At 54.6% G+C, this 23,959-nt stretch overlaps 1 protein-coding gene across 1 annotated transcript in view; it reads right to left on the bottom strand.

Moving 5' to 3' along the window:
* DCHS1 (dachsous cadherin-related 1) overlaps window positions 1-23,959 on the bottom strand; it is a 48,600-nt gene that overhangs the window by 10,294 nt on the left and 14,347 nt on the right. The window contains exons 2-14 of the mRNA XM_009883237.1: window positions 17,088-17,276; window positions 16,743-16,974; window positions 15,465-15,701; window positions 14,066-15,085; window positions 12,996-13,183; window positions 8,043-8,139; window positions 7,712-7,869; window positions 4,807-5,641; window positions 4,259-4,498; window positions 3,674-3,799; window positions 3,146-3,355; window positions 1,659-2,522; window positions 1,010-1,164 (exon numbers count right to left, since the gene is read on the bottom strand). Coding sequence (XP_009881539.1) covers window positions 1,010-1,164; window positions 1,659-2,522; window positions 3,146-3,355; window positions 3,674-3,799; window positions 4,259-4,498; window positions 4,807-5,641; window positions 7,712-7,869; window positions 8,043-8,139; window positions 12,996-13,183; window positions 14,066-15,085; window positions 15,465-15,701; window positions 16,743-16,974; window positions 17,088-17,276 — 4,551 coding nt within the window. The remainder of the gene's footprint in view (window positions 1-1,009; window positions 1,165-1,658; window positions 2,523-3,145; window positions 3,356-3,673; window positions 3,800-4,258; window positions 4,499-4,806; window positions 5,642-7,711; window positions 7,870-8,042; window positions 8,140-12,995; window positions 13,184-14,065; window positions 15,086-15,464; window positions 15,702-16,742; window positions 16,975-17,087; window positions 17,277-23,959) is intronic.

Raw genomic sequence — 23,959 nt, 5'->3', positions numbered from 1 at the left:
GAGCTGGAGGCAGCACTGCAGGGGGGTCTCCCCAGAGCAGAGCGCAGCAGAGGGGCACAATCTCCCCTCGCCCTGCTGGCCACGCTGCTGGGGATGCAGCCCGGGATGCGGGTGGCTTGCTGGTCTGCCAGCGCACATTGCCAGATCATGGTGAGCTTTTCACCCACTAGTACCCTCAAGTCCTTCTCCTCAGGGCTGCTCTCCACCCATTTATCCCCCGCCTGTATTGATACCAGGGGTTGTGATAACCCAGCCTCTTCCAAACTACAGGGTAAGCACCAACCTCACAGCAAGGCACCCATCACCCTATCTCAGCCAGGCTTTCCCTGATGTGAAGGGATGCATGGCCCTTCAAAGGCTGCCCTTTGAAGCATGTGGTGCAAACAATACCAGCTTGCCCAGTGTCACTGGGCAGCACCCTGCAACCTGCCTCACTGCTCTGCCTGTGCTATCAGCCACCCACAGGCACCACTGAAACATTCAGCACCTGCTGACTGCTCAGGGAACAGTGGTGCAGCGGGAGGGCTCCCTTAGAACGTCTGCTGGACAGTGAGTGGTTCCCCATTTACTGTCACCTTTGGGGACCGCACAGAGACAGCCATGAATCCACAGCAATGCTGCAGTCACAGTAGCTACGTGCACACCAGAGAATAAAGCACAGCAGTCCAGGTGCCTGGCTCCGAGGCCCCAACTTAGGATGTGTCATTTGGCTGAACTTGCCATCTAAGGCACGGGCTGCACCCAGATTGCATCTTAGCAATGGTCCTGGCCTCTGCTAAATCCTGAACCAGGCCTAGGAGTTTCTGGGGAAAGGTCCAGTTAGGAGGGACCAAAACTATGGTGGGAGCTGTGCTAACAACATCTGGACAATGACAGATTAGTGTCCACGTCCAAATACTAATGTTATTTAACTTACTGGTATAGAGGTGTGGACTGTGTTCCAGCCCACAGTAGCTGTTCCCCTTTTGGGGGACTCTGAGCCTTGTGACAGCTGAGCAGGCACTGGCACCCTCCCACTTACTGCTTCCCCAGGTGGTCTTGGTGCTGTACCTGAACTGGGCTGGATAACGAAAGCATTCCTCTCGTTGCCGCTGACGATGCTGTACGTGATGCGCCCAGAAGAGCCCCCTGTGTGCATAGCTTGGATGCTTGCCACAGCAGTGCCTGGAAGAGAGCGAAACAGTGTGAAGGGGCAGCATAGTCTCGGGGCAGGTGGCAGAGAGGGTCGGGGTGGTGTGCGGGCAGCACATGCTGTACCACAGGAACACAGCTCTGCCTGAGGACACTGCTGCCAGAGGAAGCGAGATCTAATGGTAACTTTGGGCTGGGAGCTAGGATTTGTGGGGCCTGTCCATGGCCCCTCTATGGTCTCACTGTGACTCCTGCAGACCTTCCAGGAGCAACTGGCCACCTGTGACTGCCTACAGTGATCTGAACCCTCTGGGGCAAACCCACAGGAGCTACCACCCTGAACAGCCTGTGCACCAGCCAGACCCTGCAGTCCCTTGGATCTACCCAAAGCATAATGGGGCTTCCCAAGACCCTGCAGTGCTACCTGGTTTGAGTTTCCCACAGCTTTGCCAGCCGAACACCCACCCTCCCTCCTGTCCTGTCCCATTTCATCCCAGCACTTGCTGGTCACTCTGCCTAGCTGATACCTGGGGCAGCATTTTCTGGCAGGGCCACATCACTGGTGCTCCGGGGAAAGCGCAGCCCCTGGTAGGGCTCATCCTGCAAATGGATCACCACCACACCAGTAGAGGAGAGTGCTGGTTGCCCCAGGTCTGTGGCCAGGATGAAGAGCGGCCGCTGGCGCTGGCTGAGCGAGCTCAGGGGCTGCATCAGCTGGATATCCCCTGTGTAGGAGTTGATTGCGAAGGCAGAGTTGGGGGTGGCAAGGCGATACAGGATGGAGGCATTGGCACCTGCATCCCTGTCCTCTGCCCTCATGGTGGCCACGACCTGCTTGAGTGGTGTGTGGCGGGACAAGTTGACAGTAAGTGGGCTGTGCAGGAAGGCAGGGGCATGGTCATTGACATCTCGCACTGTGACAGTGACACGCACAGCTGCGCTCTTGGGCTCCCATGGTGCTGAATCCACAGCCTTGGCCAGGAAGCTGTAACTGGGGTGGCGTTCCCGGTCCAGCGCCTGGGCACTTCTGATGCGCCCACTCTGCGGCTCGACCTGGAACATGCCAAGTGACTCATTGCCCAGGTAGTAGGAGACCTGCCCATTGGTGCCCTCGTCAGGGTCCTCAGCCACCAGCTGCAGCACCAGGGCGCCAACAGGCAAGTCCTCTGGCACCTCTACCACATACGTGGCTTGAGCAAAACCAGGTGCGTTGTCATTTAGGTCCAACACCCGCACCTTCACTGACATGGTGGCACTGCGCGGGGGGGTGCCGTGGTCTTGCACCACCACTGTGAGGCTGTAGGAAGCAACTTGCTCCCGGTCAAGGGCACGTGCAGTGGAGAGGACACCAGAGACTGGGTCTAGGCTGAAATGCTGCCCAGGGTCTCCATCTGGAAAAGAAGAGGGAATAACAAGACAGCATGACTACAACTGGTACAAGGAAGGACCTGCCCTATGCTGCCCAGAGAAGACAGCATGAAGTCCATCCCAGTGTGGCCTGGCAAGGAGGGTAGAGTGAGCTGTTCTCTGCAAGGCCTCAGTGCGACTGAACTTCCTTGGTCCAGCTCCGTTTGTCTGTGTGTGTGTGTATGTGTGTGTGTGCGTGCGCGTGCAAGAACTGGCTCCAACAGCTTACAGGCCAGTGCTGCTGTCACAGGAAGCCCCCAGATAATGCATGGCATGATAACAACAAAGAGATCCTGCTTCACAACCTGTAAATTCAACAGGTCAGAGTAGCCAAGAGGGGCAGAGAACTAGTCCAAGCCTGAGGAACCAGACCAGAGCCTGGGGAATGAGGAACTGCAGCCCGTCCAGATCTTGGGGTGCTCTTTACTGGGGGCAGAGAAACTAGAGGGCTGAGAGGTGGCAGCAGCTACATGTGGCTTGGAGCAGGAGAACCGAAGTGGAACAGGAACTGTCACAGCTGATGCTTCCCAGAGCCATGGGCAATCCAGGGTGAACAGACCTTACCTACTGCCAAGAAACAAGCTACAGAGCTCCCTGTGCACCTCACCTGCCACGTGGTATTCCAAGCGCCCGTTCTCGCCTCCGTCAGGATCGGTGGCCCGCAGGGTGTAGAGTGCCACGTGGCTTTGGTTCTCAGGGACCTCCACAGAGCAGGACTCACTCTCTAGGTGTGGTGTGTGATCATTCTCATCCCCTACTGTTATCCGCACAGTTGTCTTGGAGAGGTTGGGGGGCAGGCCACCATCCCGTGCATAGACTGCAGGAACAGAGCAAGAGCACTGCAGGCTACCCTGCTGGCTGGGAGCCACCATCAAGGCTGTCATATGCAAATGCCCAGACACCCACAGAGGCAGTCAGGCACGGGCTCAGTGGCATCCCTGTGTGCTCAAACCACCCAACAACCCTGCCAGCCCCACAAACCCCCATCACTTGCCATGGCCTGCCCTCCTTGCAGACCTGCCCTACCCCAGCAGTGGGGAGCACCCAACTGCCTCCCCCGTGGTCTCCACCCCCACACCTGCTGCAGCCCTCTCATGCACCAGCGCAGCCCTCTCATGCACCAGCACAGCCCTACCCATCAGCACGTGTTGCTCCTGCTCCTCGCGGTCCAGGGCATGTGTGGTGACAATAAGCCCCGTCTGTGGGTGGATGGAGAATGGCCCCCCTGAGAGAGTCCCATAGGACACCTGCCCATTGACACCTGCAAGGGGGAACATGGTTTGAGAGCAGCCCAGAAGCCTCTCATTTGTCTCGCAGGCCTGCACCTTCCTCCTCCCAGGCCTCCCACCCAGGGGTCACACAGGCTATGGGAGAGGACGATCTCACTCCCTGGCAAATAAAGCTGGGGCAGAGATGTGGGGTGAAAGGAGGTCCCAGCCCAGCCCAGCTGGTGGAAGGGAAGATGGGCCAAGGAACCTCCAAGGAACAAAGGCCATTGTCTTGGGGAGCAGAGGGAATCACAGTGCCTGTTCTCACTGTCAGCTTCTCCCAGGATTCAGCCCATCCCTCATCTCCAGGCCAGGTGATGATCCTTCCCTCCATGGCCAGCCAGGCTCTCCAAATCAGGTGGAAGGGAGCAGAGTTCACCCAGTCCTGGGTGCCGCATCTCCAGAAGGGCCCTGACCAAACAGGGCAGCCTACCCTTGCCCTGCATCCTCACCCAGGTCCCGGTCCGTGGCCAGCACCTGCAGCACAGGGCTGCCAGCTGGCAAGTTCTCCATGATGTGTGCTTCATACTCAGGTTTCTCAAAAGTGGGAGCCTCATCATTGACATCCAGCACCAGCACAGACAGTAGCTGTGTAGCGGAACGGCGTGGGAAACCGTGATCCATGGCCACCACGGTCAGGTTGTGCTGCACCACCTCCTCCCGGTTCAGGGCCCGCACGATGGAGAGTGCGCCTGCAGACATAGGGAGAGGGGCGAGCTGGGACCGCACGGCACCAGGGCCGACTGTTCCCAGGACAGAGCTACCGCAAGGCTGCGGGCACTGGGGCGAGCCAGCGACAGCCAGGTCTCAAGAGAGACAGCAGTATCGTGCCAACCAGGTGTTATACTCTCTGTACCCCACAAGTCTCCCTCCCGCAGGTTCCCCAGCCCATGCCCTCCTCCTGTGCACCATGCTACATCCCCATGTATCCCTGCACCCTCCTCAGCCCCCACATTCCCAGCAACCCTGCCACCCACCCTGCATCCTCCTGGGCCCTCACCAGTGCTGGGGTTAAGGTGGAAGCGGCCATCACTGTTGCCTGCTCGCAATGAGTAGCTCACACGCCCATTCTCTCCCAAATCATTGTCCTGGGCCACCACATGCAGTGCCACAAACCCCGTCGGCTGGTCCTCCATGACGCTGACGGCAGCAGGTGAGAGGAACACAGGCACGTTGTCATTCTCATCAGTCACAAACACACGGGCTGTGACAGCTGCCGAGCGGCGCTGGCTGACGTTGCGGGCCTGGTCCGTGGCCTCCACCACCAAGAGGAAGGAGGCAGCAGCTTCCCGGTCAAGGCCATGGCGAAGGGTCAGCAGCCCCGAGCGGCTGTCAAGCTGGAAGGGAGCCCCGGGGGGCTCCTGGTGCAGCAGGGCATAGCGCACCTGGCTATTGGGACCCACACCATCCCCATCCAGCGCCTGGAAGGTGAAGATGGACGAGCCAGCCTGGGCGTTCTCAGGCACCACAATGGTGATGGGGTCTTCAGGGAAGGTGGGCGCCTGGTCATTGCAGTCCTGCACGTGGATCTGTACCAGCACCAGTCGGCTGGAGGGATAGCCATGCTGCATGTCCTCAGCACTCACCTGAAGCACATGCCGTGCCCCAGCTTCATAGTCCAACTCCCGGGCGGCGTAAATCTCCCCTGTCACACTGTCAACCACAAAGGTGCCATCCCCACCACCTCCTACCACTGTGTAGGTCAGCTGTCCTCGTGCAGGGGCATCTGGGGGTGCCACTGAGCCGATCACAGACCCCGGCTTGACCCCCTCGAGAGGGTGGAGGGTCAGCACAGTGGCATCAGGCCGTGGCAGCACCCGGGAGGATGGCAGCACCTGTGAGGAGAGGCACCAGTGAGGGGTACGCGTCAGGGCACTGTGTGCCAGGAGGTCCTACCGGGGAGCCAGTGGAGAGGGGGACATGGGGCCTGCACAGAGCAGGTGTCTCAGCTCTTGTGACTTAACAGATAAGTAGCAACCTGAAAAACATACTGAGAATAAGCATGGGTTTGACAGGGTGAAAGATGAGCTTCACCTGGGGAGCTAGGGTAGGTAAGGACAGACAGAGCTGCTAACTGGCCAGAGAAGGCTTGGGGGAGTATTATCAAAGTATATCAATACCTGAAGGGAGGGTGCAAAGAGGATGGAGCCAGGCTCTTCCCAGTGGTGCCCAGTGCCAGGACCAGAGGCAACGGGCACAAGCTGAAACACAGGAGGTTCCCTCTGAACATCAGGAAATGCTTTTCACTGTGAGGGAGACCGAGCACTGGCGCAGATTGCCCAGAGAGGTGGTGGAGTCGCCATCCTCGGAGACAATCAAAAGCCACCTGGACATGGTCCTGGGCAACTGACTCTGGGTGGCCCTGCTTGAGCAGGGTGGTTACACAAGATGACCTCTGGAGGTGCCTTCCTGCCTCAGCCATTCTGTGTCTATGATACTGTGATTGTGTTAGATACTGCAAAGGCAACAGACATCAGCAGAAACAATCCTGCAGAACATAAGCAAGAGTGGGCAAGAAGAGAGGTAACACTCATCCAGATGAGAGGTACAGAGAAGAGAGATAACCCAGTATGACCCAAAGATAAATAAATACTATAAATGCTTGTATTAAAGATAGTGAAGTTAATTTGGGGATGAGGTGCACCTGTGGATGGGAGCAAGGCTGCATGAAAAGGCATAGTGTTATCTGAAGGGAAAACACATTGAAGAACTCAGAGCGCTTATGTCAAGGAGCTGGGGAAAAAGAGAAAACAGCAAAACTGTCAGCCCAGAAGGGTATCAAAACCAGCGACAATCAAGCAAATAGCTATATTATAGGGATACAAACAAGCACGTCAGGGACAACCGGCCTGCCAGCCTGCCCTTAACACTTTGAAGCCTGTAGAAAAACTTTAATGACAAGAACAGTTACAGACATGGCATAAAAAGGAAATGGTATAAAACGCATTGTGGAATGGCTAAAGGCAGATGTGCCAGGCTAAACCAGTGCTTCTCTCCTCAAGGACAAAGGAAACTCCATGTACCTAACTTGCCTGGGTTTTAGCTGGGCTCTGATGCAGTAGCGCATGGGACATCAGCCATTAAACTGGGGAAAGGCATAGTATGAATATGACTGTGTGATGGAAAGGACTAAAAGATTGACTGGCTCAAGAAGAGTGATTAGCAGGCCTTTGCAGAGATGGCTCTTGCTGCTGACATTTACTTTTGATAGGTGCAAGGGCAAAACAAAGCTGAGTACATTATGAACTTGCTGAAAATGTTAGAGGGCACTGCCAGCACAGAGAAGCAGCAGAACATCAAACAAGGAGAGTCAAATGGCCTTGGGAACTGCAAGAACAGGGACAGGAAGATGTGAAATGGTGTATTGTGAAAGTGCCTTGACTGGGGGGAAACCAGAGTCTCTGCTGTAAAAGGAAGCTCATTACTGACAATAGAGAAAGGACTTGGCTGCCTGGGCCAATACATCAGACAGTGAGTGCCAAAGTTATACAGACACGAAGAACACCCTGAATGTCCGGAACACCTACTGTTTTCAGTAGATGGTGGGAAGAATTAATGTCTCTGTGCAGGGGACCTCTAAGGGCTTCTCTGCAATAGCATATCTAGGACAGAGTTGGCTGTCCCAGTCTGGAAAAGACAGAACTGCTTACTATTAACGCTGTTGACCACTTTATAAATGAGAACAAGCACAGTGGCAGACAGACCCATCCCTTCCCATCCCAGGTTCTCCACACAGATTTTAGGGCTGCATCAACAGCTGAGCAAGGGCAGAGGGTGCCCTGGGATGAAGGCAGTGGAGGGTGAGTAGGTGGGGAAGAAGGCTGCCAAGTAGCTGGATGCTGTCCTCCAAGAGGTGACCAAGGGGTAGATGGTGCAGGGACAAGAGGAGTTGGCGTGCCGTATACCTGAATGCGAATGATGGCTGACGTACTGCGAGGCACCGTGCCCCGGTCACTGGCTGTCACAGTGAAGATGTACTCAGCACGATCAGACCGGCGTAGAACTGTAGCAGTCCGCAACTCTCCAGTAGCCATGTGCAGTGTGAAACGCTCTGCCCAGGCTCCTGCAGAAAGAAGATGAAACACTTCAGGGAGAGGCAGACAGGAGGGAGGGCAGGTTGGGATGGAGAAGGGAGTGCAGTATGGCAGGGCTTGGGCAGAGGGCACCCATCTGCCCACAAGGGTAATGGCTGCAATGCAGGGAGCAGTATCAATTAGTCAGTTCTGCAGCTCATACCTATCAGTGAGTAGATGATGGTCCCATTCTCGCCCTCGTCGGGGTCCTTGGCCTGCAGGGAGGCGACTAGAAGTCCCGATGGCTTCTCTTCCAGCACCTGCAGCACAGCCCAGGGAGCAGCTGAATGGCACAGGGTACCCTTCAGACTACCCCCACAAACCCCCAAGCACGGCACAGGATCTGCACCTTTCTACACCAGCCCTGCACCTCACCCAAGGCACAGACCCCACAGCAAGACCCCACAGGCTGTGTCTGAAGCTGGACAACATGGAGATGTCTGCAGCAAAGGTGGCAAAGGGGACTTTCTGCCTTGCCAGCCCTCCTCCCATTCTGCCCTGTTTGACAACCAGCTTAGCAGCGCTGGGGTATGCTGCAGCAGTGAGCTGCAGGGCGATGGGAGGACACTATTTCACCCACGTTACATCCAAAGCCTCTACAGCTAGTAAAATCCAGGGTTCCACGACAGTCTTGGTTCGCTCTGCCCCCAACAGAACCCTTCAACTGCAAATGCGAAGGTGTAAGCACTGACAGGCTCAGAGGCCAGTCACCCTGGCAATGCAAGGTGTCTTCCTCAGTTCCCACCAGCCAGCCCAGGGAGGTTTATGATCTCTGGAAATGCAGCTGGCAGTTCTTCCTGAGCTCAGACACCTGGACTCTTAGGGCTTTTCCCTTCTCTCCTTTTTTGCTAGTTAGCACTGCTGACTGCCTGTCTGTAAGCACTTAAGACCACCATTTTATGCCAATACGTCACAGTACCATCGAGACATTAATTATGCACACGCTCAACTAACCCCACATTCTGAGGTGAGTTACCAGATTCCTGACAGAGACGACAGGTAACAGCATTGCATGCAAGCACCTTTGCTGGATAGTTATGGAAATGGACACATCCCCATTACTGCCCCTCACCACCTGTCAGTTTTTGGGAGTACTCTCAGCAAACAACCCATGCCTGCCAGCAGACCTGTCACTCCTCCAACACAGACTCCGTGCACATACCCACACCTCACCGGTAGAGCCCTACTTGGCACAGACTCTGCAGTCCCTTCCACACCAGAAGACATCAAATTCACATCCTGAGGTTACAGACTTCAAATTCACATCCTATCAGCACATCCCACAGCACAAATCATCCTCACGGATCCAGCTGTGTGGTCCCACTTTAACGCATTTATGAAAAAGACAAGGGGAATCCAAGCAAGAATCCAAGGAAAGAGGCTGCAAGCTCCTGAGAGAAGGCAAGTGTTAATGCTGTTGCGCAAGCCGCTGGCACCACGTTGGTGGTACTCAGGGAGGGGAGACCAGAGGAGCTGGTCTTGTTTAGCCAGGCCAAGCAGTGATGTGACTGCACTCTGTAAACACTGGGAAGAGGGGAGGGAAATTCCAAGGAGAGAGAAGAGTTATTTAAGCAAAAACACAATATTGGCACAAGAACAAATGAATATAAAGTGGTCAGAAATTAGTTTAGGCTGGAAATTAAGAGATGGTTTCTAACGACTAGATCAAGGAATCTGGAACAACATTTCACAGCAGTGATGGAGGCAGAAGACCTTCTAAATATAGCTTGGCTGTTTATGAAAAGGAGTGTCTTCGTGGACACCTCTGAGTGGGGCCATGCTTAGGAAGCCCCTTCCAACCTCTCCTCTGTAATGGCTGGGGCAGGGCCTGCCCCCCATGCTGTCCCTAATCGCCCTCAACCAGGATACAAGGGGCTCCTGCTTTGCGTGCATGGTCACACTCCTCTTCCATAAGGAATGAAACTCCATCTGAGGCAAGCAGTGACTCAGCAGAGGAGTTAAATGAGCAGCATCCACACAGGCTCCATGTACAAATGCCATTTTAGATGCACAAACAGAGGAATAAACAGCAATAGAAGTGGTTTTGCCTCTGCAAAAAACCTCAGCCTTAGTAAAATTGCTACCAGGCAGGCATGTGAAGGTTAGATGTCCACCCTCCAAGGAGGTTGTGGCAAATACCAGCTTGGTCCAAAGATCGGAAAGCCATCTCAACCACTGGCATAGCTCTGACGGTGGCTGGCAGTGGATACATAGAGAAGATGCAAGAAATAGGGTACGTATGGAATAATCCTCCTGTGAAACCCTCCCAGCTTCCAGCACTCTGTGGCTAAGTCACTTCCTGAGCCACAGATCATATTTTTGTTCAACAGCCTTTGATGGATTTTTTTCTTTCCATGAATTCATCTAATTTTGAACCCATGCAACTTTTGGCAATGATTTCACAATTTAATTATGTTCTGCATGAAAAAGCACTGTCTTTGTTTATTTTAAACCTGCTGCCTGGTCATTTCTTATGAAGCTGCCTAGGTCTTGTATTGTGAAAAAAGCAACTTCTAATTTCCCCGTGACTTTTTCTGTGCCATTCACTGCACACCTCTGTTATATTCCTGCAGTTTCTTCCATGCCAAAGAATGTTCAAGTATTTTCTTTCTGCATGGAAACCATTATCTACTGGAGATCACATTAACATCCTTTTTTTGTACCTTTTCTAGCACTACTGCTTATTTAGTGGAATGGAGGCAGAGCAGAGAGTGTGTGCAGAATTTGAGATGTAGGGTAATGATGTTTTCTTTCATTCGCTGTTCCTTTTCTAGTAACACTTAGCATTTGATTTGCCTTTTTGACTGCAGCCGAGCCCTGAGCTCACATTTTCACAAAGCATTCACAGCGATGCCCCCATCTTCTCCCTAAACTGAAGCAGCCAATTCAGAGCCCACCCCTGTGTAAGCAAAATTCGTATTGCTTTTTGCCATGTGTATCACTTTCCAGTTAGCAACAGTGAATTTCATTTCCCATCTTCTTTCCTAATTGAACAGTAAACCAAGATCCTTCCACAGTTCCTCACAGGGAGCCCTCACCTTTATTACTACGAATATACTAGTAACATCAACAATCACTTCTGGAGGATATATGAAAATGCTAAATAGCAAGGATACCAGCACCAGTCCTAGGCACCCACCAGTGACATCCCTCCTCTGTGAAAACAGACCACTCCTTCCTTCCCTTTGCTCCCTCTCCCTTTCCTAGTGATCATTCCCTGGCAGGATCCACTACTACTGCAGGTCCTGCATAAACAACACCCGGTCCTGCCAGCGTGTTACACTGTGCTTGACAAGCTCATCTTGAAAGCCTACAGTGGGAGATACCCCTCTAGCTGATGCCCAAAGCAAGGTGCCAGTACAGAAACCTCCTTCTGCTTTGTCTAATGAACATTGATATGAATACTTCACTAAGCAAGTCTGCAAGAAATCACTGAACTTTGCATTTATCATTCAGTTTTTTCTTTTCCCTCCAAGCCTTTCCTCTACACATAGATCACAATTAACAGTGGCCTCCTCCTGTGCTTCACCCTTCTCTACCAGTGTTTCTAGCAGGAGACCTTCAAACCAAAGTGCTCAAATATTTGTTTCATTCAAAGCTGCCAGAGCATTTACCTGCCTTCAGGACTCTAAATCCGTCCCAGCCTTGCTCTGTCTCCCGAAGGATGCGAATGTTTTTGTGCTATCTTTGTATGAGAAGAGACCTCCCAAGCTCTAGCAGGACACTCCCAGGATTTCATGCCCCCAAACATGGGAATCAACAGCAGAGCCTGCTGTGCGAGTGTGTTGCGAGTGCCCCGACAGAGGAGACAGGACACTCAGCAGACGGCAGCCACAGTGTGAGCAATGCCATGTTGCAGAGCCTGTTGAGCTGCAGTCTCAACAACGCCATGGCTGGCTGGTCCCTGGTCTGCAGGAGGGACCTAAGGGCCAGAGCCTTGCTTAGACTGACTTTGCCTTCCTCTGCCTCCACCAGGCCCTGAGATGCCTTCACCCGGGCCAAGCCTTGCCAGACAGTTTTGCAAGCAGAGTGCCGGCTGGATACGCAAGAGGCAGGCTGGGCAAGGGAAGGCTGCAGCCTGGAACAGGAAAGGAAAAAGCAATGAACAGGGAAGGCCTGACTGGAGTTGCAGAGTGTCCCCAGCGTCCTGTGCTGATGGCCACCCAGGTGCAGCAGTGACCTGCCAATACAGTCCTGCCTGCTCTGGCCTGTCTCTGATGTGCGGCTCAGGCAGGACTTGTGACACAGAAAGGTTTCCATCACCGTGATGTTTTAAACTCAGCACAGTGCGAGTGGCTTTGAGCACACTGCCTGAAGTGCAGCAACGTGCAGCGCAAGCACATCCTTTCAGTCACAGGTTCTCCCCACTCTGTGGGGAGGAGATGAGGACAGGGCCTCGATTGTCCATCCTGCTCCATCGCTGCCAGCGCCACTCGGCTGGCTCCAGCGAGCCCGTGCCACACGTGCCACTCCACAGGGGCCATGGCAGAGCAAGATGCAGCCAGCTGGGGCTGGGGGTGGAGGGCTGGTCCTTGCCCCCTTCTGTTGAGCAGCATAGACATAACTCGGTCAGCTTTGAGAGGGAAAGCTGGGCTGGGACCCATACCAGATTCTCAGAAAACCCTTGTGAGCGCAAAGTCCAGCTGGGCAGTGCTTTCTTGACCTCCCAGAAAGCCGAGTGGCTATACCAAAAGTCCCGAGACCTAGAAGTTATCAGCACCCAGTGCCTCCCCGCTCGCCAGTGTTGTACCGCTGGCTCTGCTCGGTCAGGTTTAGGGCTCCCTTTCTCCTTCCCTCCTTGCAGCATGTGTGATCCAAGAGCTTCTGCTGGCTGGCCAGTCCTATTGGTCTCAGAGCCCTCTGCAGTCCTCACCTGCTCTGTGCACAGAGATGTCTGCATTTCCCAAGGACGTGCCCATCTTACTGCATCTCAATCAGATTTACCAGACTGCCCTGGCTGCTGCATGGATGCAACTTGTGCCTGCTTGTCTCCCACCCTGAAATTCTCCTGGGTGCCCCTGCCTGCTCCCTTCCCCCCTGCAGAACCGCCTGCCCCAAACAAACCCAGAGGCTGCCACACCCCTGCCTCACCAGGGCTCCAGCTTGCTGCCCCTACCTGCACGGGCAGCTCCTGACCACTGGCCACGTGAAGGAAAGCAGGAGCGTTGTCATTCTCGTCGAGCACAGTGACATAGATGGTTCCTGTGGCACTGCGGGGTGGTGCTCCCCCATCCTGCACGATTACCAAGAGCTGGTAGCTGGACTGCTGCTCCCGGTCCAGGCTATGCTTGGTGCTGAGCTCCCCTGTGAGGGAGAAGTGGGGACACAGCTCAGCCCGAAAACCACTTTAGAGAAGAGCCTGTGCTCATGCATGTTGCTGGGGAGCCCAGCACCGCAGGGGTGGGCAGATGTCCACCTGGGAGTCCTGGTGGACAACAGGATGACCATGAGCCAGCAATGTGCCCTGGCGGCCAAGAAGGCGAATGGCATCCTGGGGTGCATCAAGAAGAGTGTGGCCAGCAGGTCGAGGGAGGTCATCCTCCCCCTCTACTCTGCCCTGGTGAGGCCGCATCTGGAGTACTGCATCCAGTTCTGGGCTCCCCAGTTCAAGAAGGACAGGGAACTGCTGGAGAGGGTCCAGCAAAGGGCAACAAAGATGATTAGGGGATTGGAACATCTCTCATATGAAGAAAGGCTTAGGGACTTGGGTCTCTTTAGTCTAGAGAAAAGAAGATTGAGGGGGGATCTTATTAACACTTACAAATACTTAAAGGTAGGATGCCAGGGGGATGGGAGTAGTCTTTTTTCAGTGGTGCCCAGTGATAGGACGAGGGGTAATGGGCATAAACTTGAACATAGGAAGTTCCATCTTAACATGAGAAGGAACTTCTTTACTTTGAGGGTAGTGGAGCACTGGAACAGGCTGCCCAGAGGCTCCCACTCTGGAGACATTCAAAACCCGCCTGGATGCTGTCCTGTGCAACCTGTTGTAGGTGACCCTGCTCTGGCAGGGGGGTTGGACTAGATGATCTCCAGAGGTCCCTTCCAACCCTAACCATTCTGTGATTCTGTGATTCTGTGAGATGAACATTGTGTTGTGGCACTGGCCTGGCCCACATCACTTTTGACCTACCCTGGGCTTTCTCCCCAGCCAGCCCCAGCCTAGGAAACAAGGAGGTCTCTCACCTGTCTGTGTGTGGATAAGAAAGTTGGGATCGTGCTGGAGCAGGCGGTAGGTGAGCCGGCTGTTCTGCCCAGCATCCCGGTCACTTGCCATCACCCTCCCCACACTGCTACCAGGAGCCTGATTCTCAGGAACAGTGAAGAAGTAACGCTCCTCACTCAGCCGGGGGCTGTTGTCATTCTCATCAGTGATGCTGATCCGTACAGTGCTGGTGCCTGTTTTCCGGGCTTCCCCCCCTGCACCACTGCCTCCTGCCGAGGCCAGCACTGTGAGCACATACAGGTCCCGCGTCTCCCGGTCCAGTGCGCTTTTGACATACAGCCAACCACTCTCAGGCATGATGCCAAAGCTGGCAGCATCCCCATCTGCACGCAAGTGGTAGGTAAGGGTCATAGATTCTGCATCACGTGCCAGGGCCCGCACCTGCAGGAAGCGGGTGGAGACAGGCACACCTTCCTGCACCTCCACGCGGTAGGTGAGCGTGTCAAAGATGGGCCCATTGTCGTGCTCGGCTTGCACATGCACCAGCAGTGTGAAAGTGGAGCTGAGCTGGGGAACGCCACTGTCTCGGGCCACAATGGCCAGTCTGTAGGCTGCGCTGGCTTCATACTGCAGGGCCCCGATCAGTCGCACTGCCCCCGATGAGCGCTCCACACTGAAGGTGCCATCACCTCCTGAGACCAGCTCAAAATTCACCTGGCCATTTGCACCGCTGTCACGGTCCTCAGCCTGCAAAGTGTACACTGTAGTCCCAGGTTCTGTGGCCTCTGGCAGCAGAATGGAGTCAGAGGGGGCTGCGAACACTGGCACGTTGTCATTCACATCTGACACAGAGATTTTCACGCGTGTGTTGCTGTAGGCAGGAGGTGAACCACTTCGGGCCTGGACATCCAGAATGAGAACCGCCTGGGACTCATGATCAAGAGGCAGGCTGGTGCGGAGCTGCCCAGAGGCAGAGTCGATAGAAAAGTAGCCATGAGGATCCCCCGAGGAGATGGAATAAAAGATGTCTTCCGCATGACCTGTGGACAAGGAAATGAAGACAGGAAGAACGATTTGTGTACCCAGCTCACCTCCTCAGCCACCTGCAGACAGCAGCAGGGTTGGGCAGTGCTGTTTGCGGCAGGCTCCGGTCGGGAGGTGTACAGTAGCACTGTGTACATGTGCACGTATGCACAGATGCATGTGCACAAGTGTGTGTACACATGTGTGTAAGTACATGCGTGAGAGTATGCACTGAGTTGAGTGACAATCGCACAGGTATACATTCGGATGTGCGTGTCTCTGTGTGTGCATGGAGGTCCTAGAACAGGGTTGCTCTGTGAGGAAGTATGGTACTGGACCTTCAAGACAATGTAGGGACAGGGAAAGGGACTGCATACAAAAAGGACAAGCCCGTACCTGGAGGGTTCTGGGCACGGACAGCCCCAACACTGGCACCCTGCAGCATGTCCTCAGGCACTGTGAAGAAGTACTGAGTTTGCTCAAAGACAGGGGGTGAGACCGTGCCCTCCACGATGCTGATGTTCACATGGGCATTTGGCTGTGCTTGTAGGCCCCCACCATCTTGTGCAGAGATCACCAGCTGTACCAGGGTGTTGGCTTTACCACTCAGGGACCATGAGAGGGAGATGACACCTAGGGAAGAAAGCAGTTCAGAGGGCTCTGTGCCTGCACCCCTGCCTGTCACCTGACACCAAGGGAATAGGCCAAACCATAAGCTTGAAAAGAAAGACCTAAGGGGGCAGCAAGCAATGTGTGTCGCAGGGGGGAACTTGCCATGGAAGAACTGAAGTAAAGTTTCGTCCTGGGAAAGCCTCCCCAAATCCTCCTTTGTCAACCTTAAGCCCTGCCCTGAGCTAAGCAGTGGTTAGGGCCGGGGGAAACGAGCCAGACCACAGGTCTTGTGAGAGGGAAAGGAGGGAAGAGAGCTTCCAATGTGGGGCACAGGGTGAGGGTCATGACACGGCAGGTGGGATCAAGGCCATGGGGAGGCTGTTGGAGGAGATGCAGAATGAAGGACCATCCTCGACCAGCCCTACAAAGGAAGTGTCGCTGCATTAGAATGGCTGGTAGGCCTGTCTCATCCCAGTCACGTTCTGGGAACTTGGGGACCAGTGTGGAGAGACCCTGATGCCTGTGCTCAGCACAGGACACCTTCCTGTCCTGCTGAGAGCCCCTGGTACCACATGCCCATGCGCTCACCTCCCCAGAAGAAACTGCTCTGGCTTAGGTAGCCAAAGCAAAACAGAGCAGATGCAGCTAATGAAAAAGGTGCGACAAAGTTATAGGGAAGGAGAGTAAATTGAGCAGGGGAGAGGAGGGGACAGGGCAGGGACAAGAAACTAAGCAGGATACAGTCTGATGGGGTAGCACGCAGGAGGAAAGGTGCAATGAGTCAGGAATGGGGAATGAGGGAGAGGTAGGAAGATAGGACAAATGAGGAACAGAGCAGGGAGCAGAAACAAGAGGTCAGAGACTGAGTCTGGGAAGGGGCTGCCAGAGGCTCAAGAACCCAAGGCAGGTAAGATGTGGCAGGCACAGGAACAGACATATTCTGGTGGCAGACTGCACTGCTGCGATGGCCAAGCGGTGACCCTCAGGCTGGCTTTTACACCTGCCTGCACCCCACTGCTCTGATTGCTGCCTACTCTGGCTGGCCCCTGAGCTCTTGCTCACCTGTGTCCTTGTTGAGGGAGAAGAGAGGGGGTGAGTTTCCCAGGACAATGCGGTAGGTCACTTTCCCGTTCAGCCCCTCATCCTTGTCGTGGGCAGTAACACGCAGCACAGCTGTACCTGGCATGCTCTGTGTGCTGATGCTGGCAGCATACTCCAGTGGGTAAAACACTGGCCGGTTGTCATTTATGTCCTCCAGAAAAACCTTCACATACACCATGGAGTTCAGGCCACCCTGCAGAAGGATCAGATCAGAGATGGTGCAAAGAGCAGGGGCAAGGACAACAGTATCCCCTGCACAGTGCTGCATCAGCAGCATCACATCCCTGCAGCCTCTCCAGTACTCACCCCATCAACAGCAGTGATGGTGAAATCATAGGCAGACGTGCCCTCATCACGATCCAGAACCTGCACGGTGCACAGCTGCCCCGTGTGCTTGTCAATGCTGAACTGTGTGGGGACAACACTGCCGATGCCAGAACCGATGGAGTAGGAAAGGGAGCCAAACGTGCCGCTGTCTGCATCTGTGGCTGTCACCTGGAGAGGGAAGGCACTACATGAGCAGGGCCAGCATCACAGAGAAGACCACCAGCCAGACCCAGCGCATCACCACCACAACCCAATGCTGCCCTCTGCTCCGTGGCCCACAACCACTGCACAGTCCTCAGAGCTGGCCATAGTAAAGCAGACTGACAGTTACTGCCTCAGCCCTGCAATTCTTGCCCCAGACAAGCCACCACTTCCTCTGCTGCCCTCCCTGCAAGAGGACAGGGCCACCCAAGGGCTCACTGGCTGCAGACAGTGCCCTGGCCAGTGCTGCAGGCAGCTGTGGGGGACCCCCGGATCAGCTGACGCTGGCCCAGTTCCATGAGGGGACACAGAGTTGGGGGAGCACAGCATTGCAAACTCACAAGAGCTGCACCATGCTTTCTATGTACAGTGCTGCCATGGGTCCCCGCACCACCAGAGGTGCCTTGTTTCAGGTGATACCTCCCTTCTTGCACCCCTGGGGCGACATCCAGGACCCTGGTCAACAGACCCGCCTTAGCTAAGAGAAAGGCCACTCGGAGAGGGGGTGCAGAAAGGCCAAGCCTCACACAGATGCCAAGGATCTAGCAGCCAAAAATCCCCATTGCACCCAGCTTGGCTGGCCAGCCAGGGACAACCCGTGCTTTCGCAGCAGCTGCCCCTGGCCCTCTGCTCCTTCTTTTCTGCACAGATGCTTAAGACAAGACAGGAAGGAAAACAGCCCCCTTTTCGCCACGACCGTGGCTCTGTCCTGCTCTCGGAGCTCTGTGCTCAGCAGCCCTGGCGACGACTGAGGGTGCCATTGCCCTGTGACGGCCAGGGCCCGCCGCAGCCTGGGGTACGTGAACTGCATTAGCAGCTACAGACGCAGCAGGAGGATGAAAACTGCTCCTTGCTTGCAAGGCCCCAGTACCTCCTTGGGTTCCCTGCAGAGCTCAGGTCAGCGGAAAACAGCTCCTGACCCCAGCATCACTGCCCACGGCTGGTCCAGCAGCTGGGAGCTCCGCGCAGAGAACAAAGCTGGAGGCCGGAGCCAGGAGGGAGGCAGCTGGGCCAGGCCCGGGTGAAGTGGAGTTCAGGCCTCGTCAGCCACAGCTCCTCCCAGCAGCAGCGCTGGGGCCTCGGCTCCCGTGAGCGAGAAGCACAGGAACGCCGCACGCGCGCCAAGGAAAGGGCCCAGCTGGGGGCTGTGAACAGCTCTTTCCTCTGGGCAGGGCCCCTAACCTGAACCACTCACCCTTTCGTCAGAGATGGAAGAAGGACGAGCAAGAGCACAGGGAACGGCTGGGCCAGGGAAGAAAACCAGGTAAAGGTGGGACCTCCCTCCCCCCAGACATATGTTCTGCACCCCAGGGAGGGGCGGCAGCACTGGGGAGAGCCCCTGGCCTGTCCTCCCGCCCAGACACCCATGGCCTCCAGGGAGGGCAGGCAGCACCTGCAACACCCTCACCGGTGCTCCTGCCCTGCCGCCTGCGGTCTAAGGGGATGCCTGAGAGGAGAAGCCAAGAGCACATCTACAACAAGCACCACACTCCCTGTACAGAGCATTTGCTCCTGCAGCAGCTGCCAGAAGAAGTGCCATGAAACAGGATCCCCCTTCCCTGCTCCAGCTGTGGAGCACTCCGAGCCACAGGTGCCATGACAGCAGCCCGGACAGAAATGGGACCCACCTGCCTCCCCGCAGCTCAACAACCTCCCTTCCTCCTGCCCCAGCTCCCTCTGCTGTGGAGCTGCTCATTTGAGAGTACGCATCTGACCTCACTGGCATTGCTGAAACCTACCTGTACTCAGGTTACTCACGGCTCCATGCTGGATATTATTACTGGGGTAATAGCCCTGTACCGATACACTGGAGTTGTGTGCCATGCCTGGGTTTCAGCTGGTAGCGTTCTCTACCACTGCAGATGGAAAATGCACCTGAAACCGATGAGCTGCCACAGTGACTGGAATAGGCAAATTAATATTTGTGTGGCAAATTAATAACCTCTTTCCTTCAAAATGAACTGCTTATCACTCTGAAAGTGCTCTAAAATGCCTGTCAGCTGCCTACTGTACAGCAACAAGCTCTGCAGCAGAGTAAGATATTTTCCTTAGGCTACTCAGGCCAAGGGCTCCGGTGCTTCCAGAACAGCCTCACTCCCCCACCTAAACCACCTTCTGACAGTCACCATCCCAAGATACATACCCACAGGGGAAGCTATCTGGAAATCCAGCTTTCTGCCGCAAGAGCTGGGTCAGATGTTGGGAACAGGGGAGAAACAGACAAGCTCTCACCAGTACGCAGCGCAGTACCACCTCCCTGACTGCTCCCTGGTACTCAGAGCCATCTCCCTCCAAGACTGCCTCATGGAGCCAGCAGTCCGGTATCAGAGGCAAACCTAGCTGTAGAACCAGGACAAGGCATCCTCAGAAAAGTTACCCGTTCACGTGTCCGGCATTCCACCTCCCCATCCTGCTGTGGCACTTTCTGTGGATCAACGCTCCAACACAGGCCCTGCCTGTCCAAGCCCAGACAGGGTCCATGAGAGGTCATGTCACCACCGCACCAGCGCCAGCACAACCACTACTGGAGACTTGTGTCTGGTCCTAGTCTCACTTGGAAGGGTGGTGCTAAACTGGTGCCCAGAGAAAAGCCACAGGAACAACAAAACACCTGAAGGAGCAGCTAACTGTGTTGGCTCAGTGTGGGGTGTATGGACAGTTTGCTTTGCATCTCTGCCACAGTGCGGAGAGGAAGTGGGGCTGCTGGTGCAGACCTCAGCCCGAGCTCTCCTGCCTGCAGGCAGGCAGTGCCTGCGGACCGCTGATGCCCTGTGTGCCTTCCGTGGGATGGGGCTGGCTGCCTGTCTGCGGCCAGCCCAGGCTCAGCAGGGCCCGACACAAGCCCCGAAGGCAGTACAGATCCCGGCTGCGGCTGCGGGTGGGGTGATGCCTCCTGGGGACTCCTCCGAGAGGCAGCACAGGGTTTGATCAGCCACTAGGTATGGCAGACATCTCCCTCTAGATTGTATGTGTAGCTGGGACCCCTGGCTGCAGAGCACACGCAGTCTGGGACGTGGTGCACATTTTTAGCTGTGAGAGGATAATTAACCACCAAAAGTGCTCATCAAGGCCTGTGGTGAATTCACCACTCCTGGAAATTTTTAAACCAAGTCTGGATATTTTTCTAGGATCTTTGCTAGAAGCTAATGGAGGGCAGCTGCAGGCTCTGTATTTAGCGCCTGCCCCAAATCTTGGATCAACAGTTGGTTTTACTGTAGCTTACTTATAAGGCTTCTGATGTTTGCCTGAGAAATAAGAGGGAAATGGGGTCAAGCTGTCTATGGGAGAGCACAGGAAACACTCCATTTGGGGTTGTGCAAGGCTTACTGCTTGACTATGTGGGAGCAGAAGTCAGAGAGCTGAGCCTACAGCATACTCACCTCTGACTTCTTTGAACATCCTTCAGGATCAAGACTGGCTCTTCCCAGGAGGAGCTATGTGAGAGTAGAAGAGGAGGAGAAGGCTGCAGCTGGGAACAATACACCTGCATGACCTTGCCAGGTCAGCATGCAGATACGAGATGTGGACAAAGCTGAAAGCTGTGGGGTCACCTCATCTGCTCAAGACACAGCACAAACTCACAGGATCACCATGGATATGCCAGGCACAATGTGCAGAGGCATTGTGCATGCTGTGTTTCTGCTCAAGACTATAGTATGTGCAGCTGCAACCCCATGTGCCAAGAACAGAAGGGTTCACAAAGCACAAGTGCAGGGAGATTCCCCACCCTGTGTGAAAATGTTCTGTGCCCTGTCATCGGACAGCAGTGATGCCAGAGCTCAGCACTCTGCTCATGCTGGGACTCCAGAAAGTGCTCCGTGAGGCAGGGAGTGTGGTGACCCTGGAGCTCTGGCTTCAAGAGTCCAGATGTTCCCATTCGCAGACCCAGTCAGATCAGCAGTGAGAAGGAAGACATAGTGAATTGTTTCTACGGTTCATTATGTTCTCTTTTGAAGACCTAATCACTGCTACTACCCCTAAGTCTGATTCCACCCTTGTAAGACTAAGGGGTGGTTGTTCTCAGAAAGCATCTCTGTATTGGTATTGGTGGGTGGATCAGGCAACCCATCCCCTTCCTGGATAAACCAGCTGCATGGTCAGAGTGGTTTTTGGCCTGTAGCTTTCCTGTTCTATCCTGTAGGACCCCATTCGCCAAAGGGAAATCCTTTGCAATCAGGAGATAACAGCTGCATGAATGCATCCTGCTATTGCATATGGGATGTGTTCCTGACAGCCATCAGCTCCTTGGTCTTGAAGAGAGAGGGAGGCTGAGGCTGAGGGTCCTGCAGAGCATCCTGCTCGAGTCCAGAATGTGGCCAGGGTTTCTGAGCAGCACAGGGCCAGTGCTCCCGCCTGTCTTTCAGCCTTGTTAAGATATGCTTGGCTGCAAGCATGGTATTTCTCTGGAACCTGCTGCAGCTGTGCACAGCACATGGAGCATTATGCTCCCTCCATGCTTTGTCCTCTCATTCTGCCTACAACACACTCCTGGGGTAGCCCAACCTTCACACAGCCTCACGTAGAGCCCACCCAGCCCAGGTGGGGTGTCCCCCAGCACTGCATACTGTGCTAGCCATGGTCAGGTCTGGCCTGCAAGAGGCTACTACGCCTCTCCCACGTCCCACAGCACACCCCATCCCCACCTGCCTCTCGTGCCCCACACAGCTCCATCCTGTCCCGGGCCCCATACAGATGCTCACATGGGCACTAGGACTGGCGCCTTTCTCTTGTCACTCCTGGTGACACCTCCATCACCTCCCTGTATTGCCAGCTTCCTCCATTGCCTGCTACCCAGAATATCCCCCTGGCCATACAGGGGTGCCCAACAGTTGTGCCATGGCTGTGCAGAGCCAGCACCGACCATGGACTGAGGAGCGTAGCCTGGGCTTGAGGCACTTGATCTCTCTTCATGTCTGCCTTTCCCCTTGCAGGGCAGCAAGCAAGGCAGCGCAGCATGGCCTCAACCTGCGAGAATCTGCTGGCAGTGCCCTGGTCCAGCCGGAGCTGATTGGTCTCCAGCAGTGCAGGGCTCAACAAAAATGTAAAAATGAGGAATACCTCACTTCAGGGCACAGTGATATTGAATTGTACAGATTCAGAAAGCAACTACCCACATTTACCGAGAAAAATCCACTAACGGCTTTAAAGCCAAGGACATCAATGCTGCACCAGGACATCCCTGAGCTGAAATTGCAAAGGAGGCAGCAGTACCTGAGGGAAGTCTCTGGATCACAGACCCTGGGTCTCACAAAGAATTTCAATTTCCAAGGCCAACCAGGTGTGACACACAGATGTATCTGCTGTTCTCTAGCAAGGGAGAACCAACTGAGGATGTGGTAAGCAGCAGTAGCCTTGGCTGTAGTGACCATGAAGCAGTAGTGTTCAGGATCCTAAAGGGAGTGAGGAAGGAGAGTAGCAGAGTACAGACCCTGGACTTCAAGCAAGACTTTAGCTTATACAGGGAACTGCTGGGTGGGAGGGATCCCACTGGAGGCAGCTCTGAAGGCCAAGGGAGCTCAGGAAAGCTGGAAGGCCTTCAGGACAGCATACTTCAGGCACAAGAACAGTCCATCCCAGCACTCAGGAAAACAAGCAGACGTATCAGCAGATGACCTTTGCTAAGCAGCGATGCTAAGCTGCTCTGGTGGGGGGGTTGGACTAGATGATGTCCAGAAGTGCCTTCCAACCCTGACCATTCTGTGATTCTGTGACGCAAAAAGGCAGCATATGGGAGGGAGATGGATGCAGAGGCAAGCTACAAAGGAGGCATTTACAAACATTGCCTGGGCATGTAGGGATGGTGTCAGGAAAGTCAAAGTTCAAGTAGGGTTGAGACTTTCAAGGAAAATTAAGGGTGCTAAGAAGAGCCTCTACCACTACATTGGTAGTAAAAGGCTGAATAAGGGCCCATTTCTGAATGTGGTGGGTGATTTAGTGACAGCAGACACAGATAAGACTGAGCCACTTAATGCCTCCTTTACTTCAGTCTTTACCAACAAGGTCTCCCAGGCCTCCATGCTTTTTGAAAGGGTTCAGAGAGCTACCAGACAGGGATGAAGACGGAGTCAGGATTTCCTGAGTTAACTTGATCCACACGAATACATGGGACCCAAAAGGCTGCATCAATGGATGCTGACAGAAATGGACTTGCAGGGCTGCTCTTTCAAATGTGGTGGGGATCAGGGGAGCTCCCTGACAACTGGAGGAAAGCAAATATGGCACACGACCTTCAAAAAGGCCAAAAAGATAAGCTGAGGATCTACACTCTTGCCGGCCCCAATTTAGTCCCTGGGAGAATCATGGAGTGAGTCCTCTTGGAGCATGTTTTTGTCTACATGGAGGAGCCTGGGAGGGGAACAGCCAGCACGGATTGACCGTCCTGTTTTCTTTCTGCAATGCAATGATGGCATCTGAGGTTGAAGGGATGACAGCTGTGGATGACAATTGCCTTGACTTTAAGAAGGATTTGGACACCTTCTTCAACAATCCTTGTATCCAAGGCAGGATGTTACTGTTTGGAGGGATGGACAACCCAGTGGGTCAAAACCAGGTTGAAGGACTGAGCTCAGAGGGTGGTGGTTCATGAGCTGTGCTCTGCCTGGAGGTAAGTGCCAAGTAGAGCACCACAGGGACCAGCCCAGGGACCTCTC

The sequence above is a fragment of the Charadrius vociferus genome, unplaced genomic scaffold, assembly GCF_000708025.1.
Source record: "Charadrius vociferus isolate BGI_N301 unplaced genomic scaffold, ASM70802v2 scaffold124, whole genome shotgun sequence".
Lineage (NCBI taxonomy): Eukaryota > Metazoa > Chordata > Aves > Charadriiformes > Charadriidae > Charadrius > Charadrius vociferus.
Note: the sequence above shows the minus strand (reverse complement) of the source record. Positions and strands in the feature narration are given on the sequence as shown.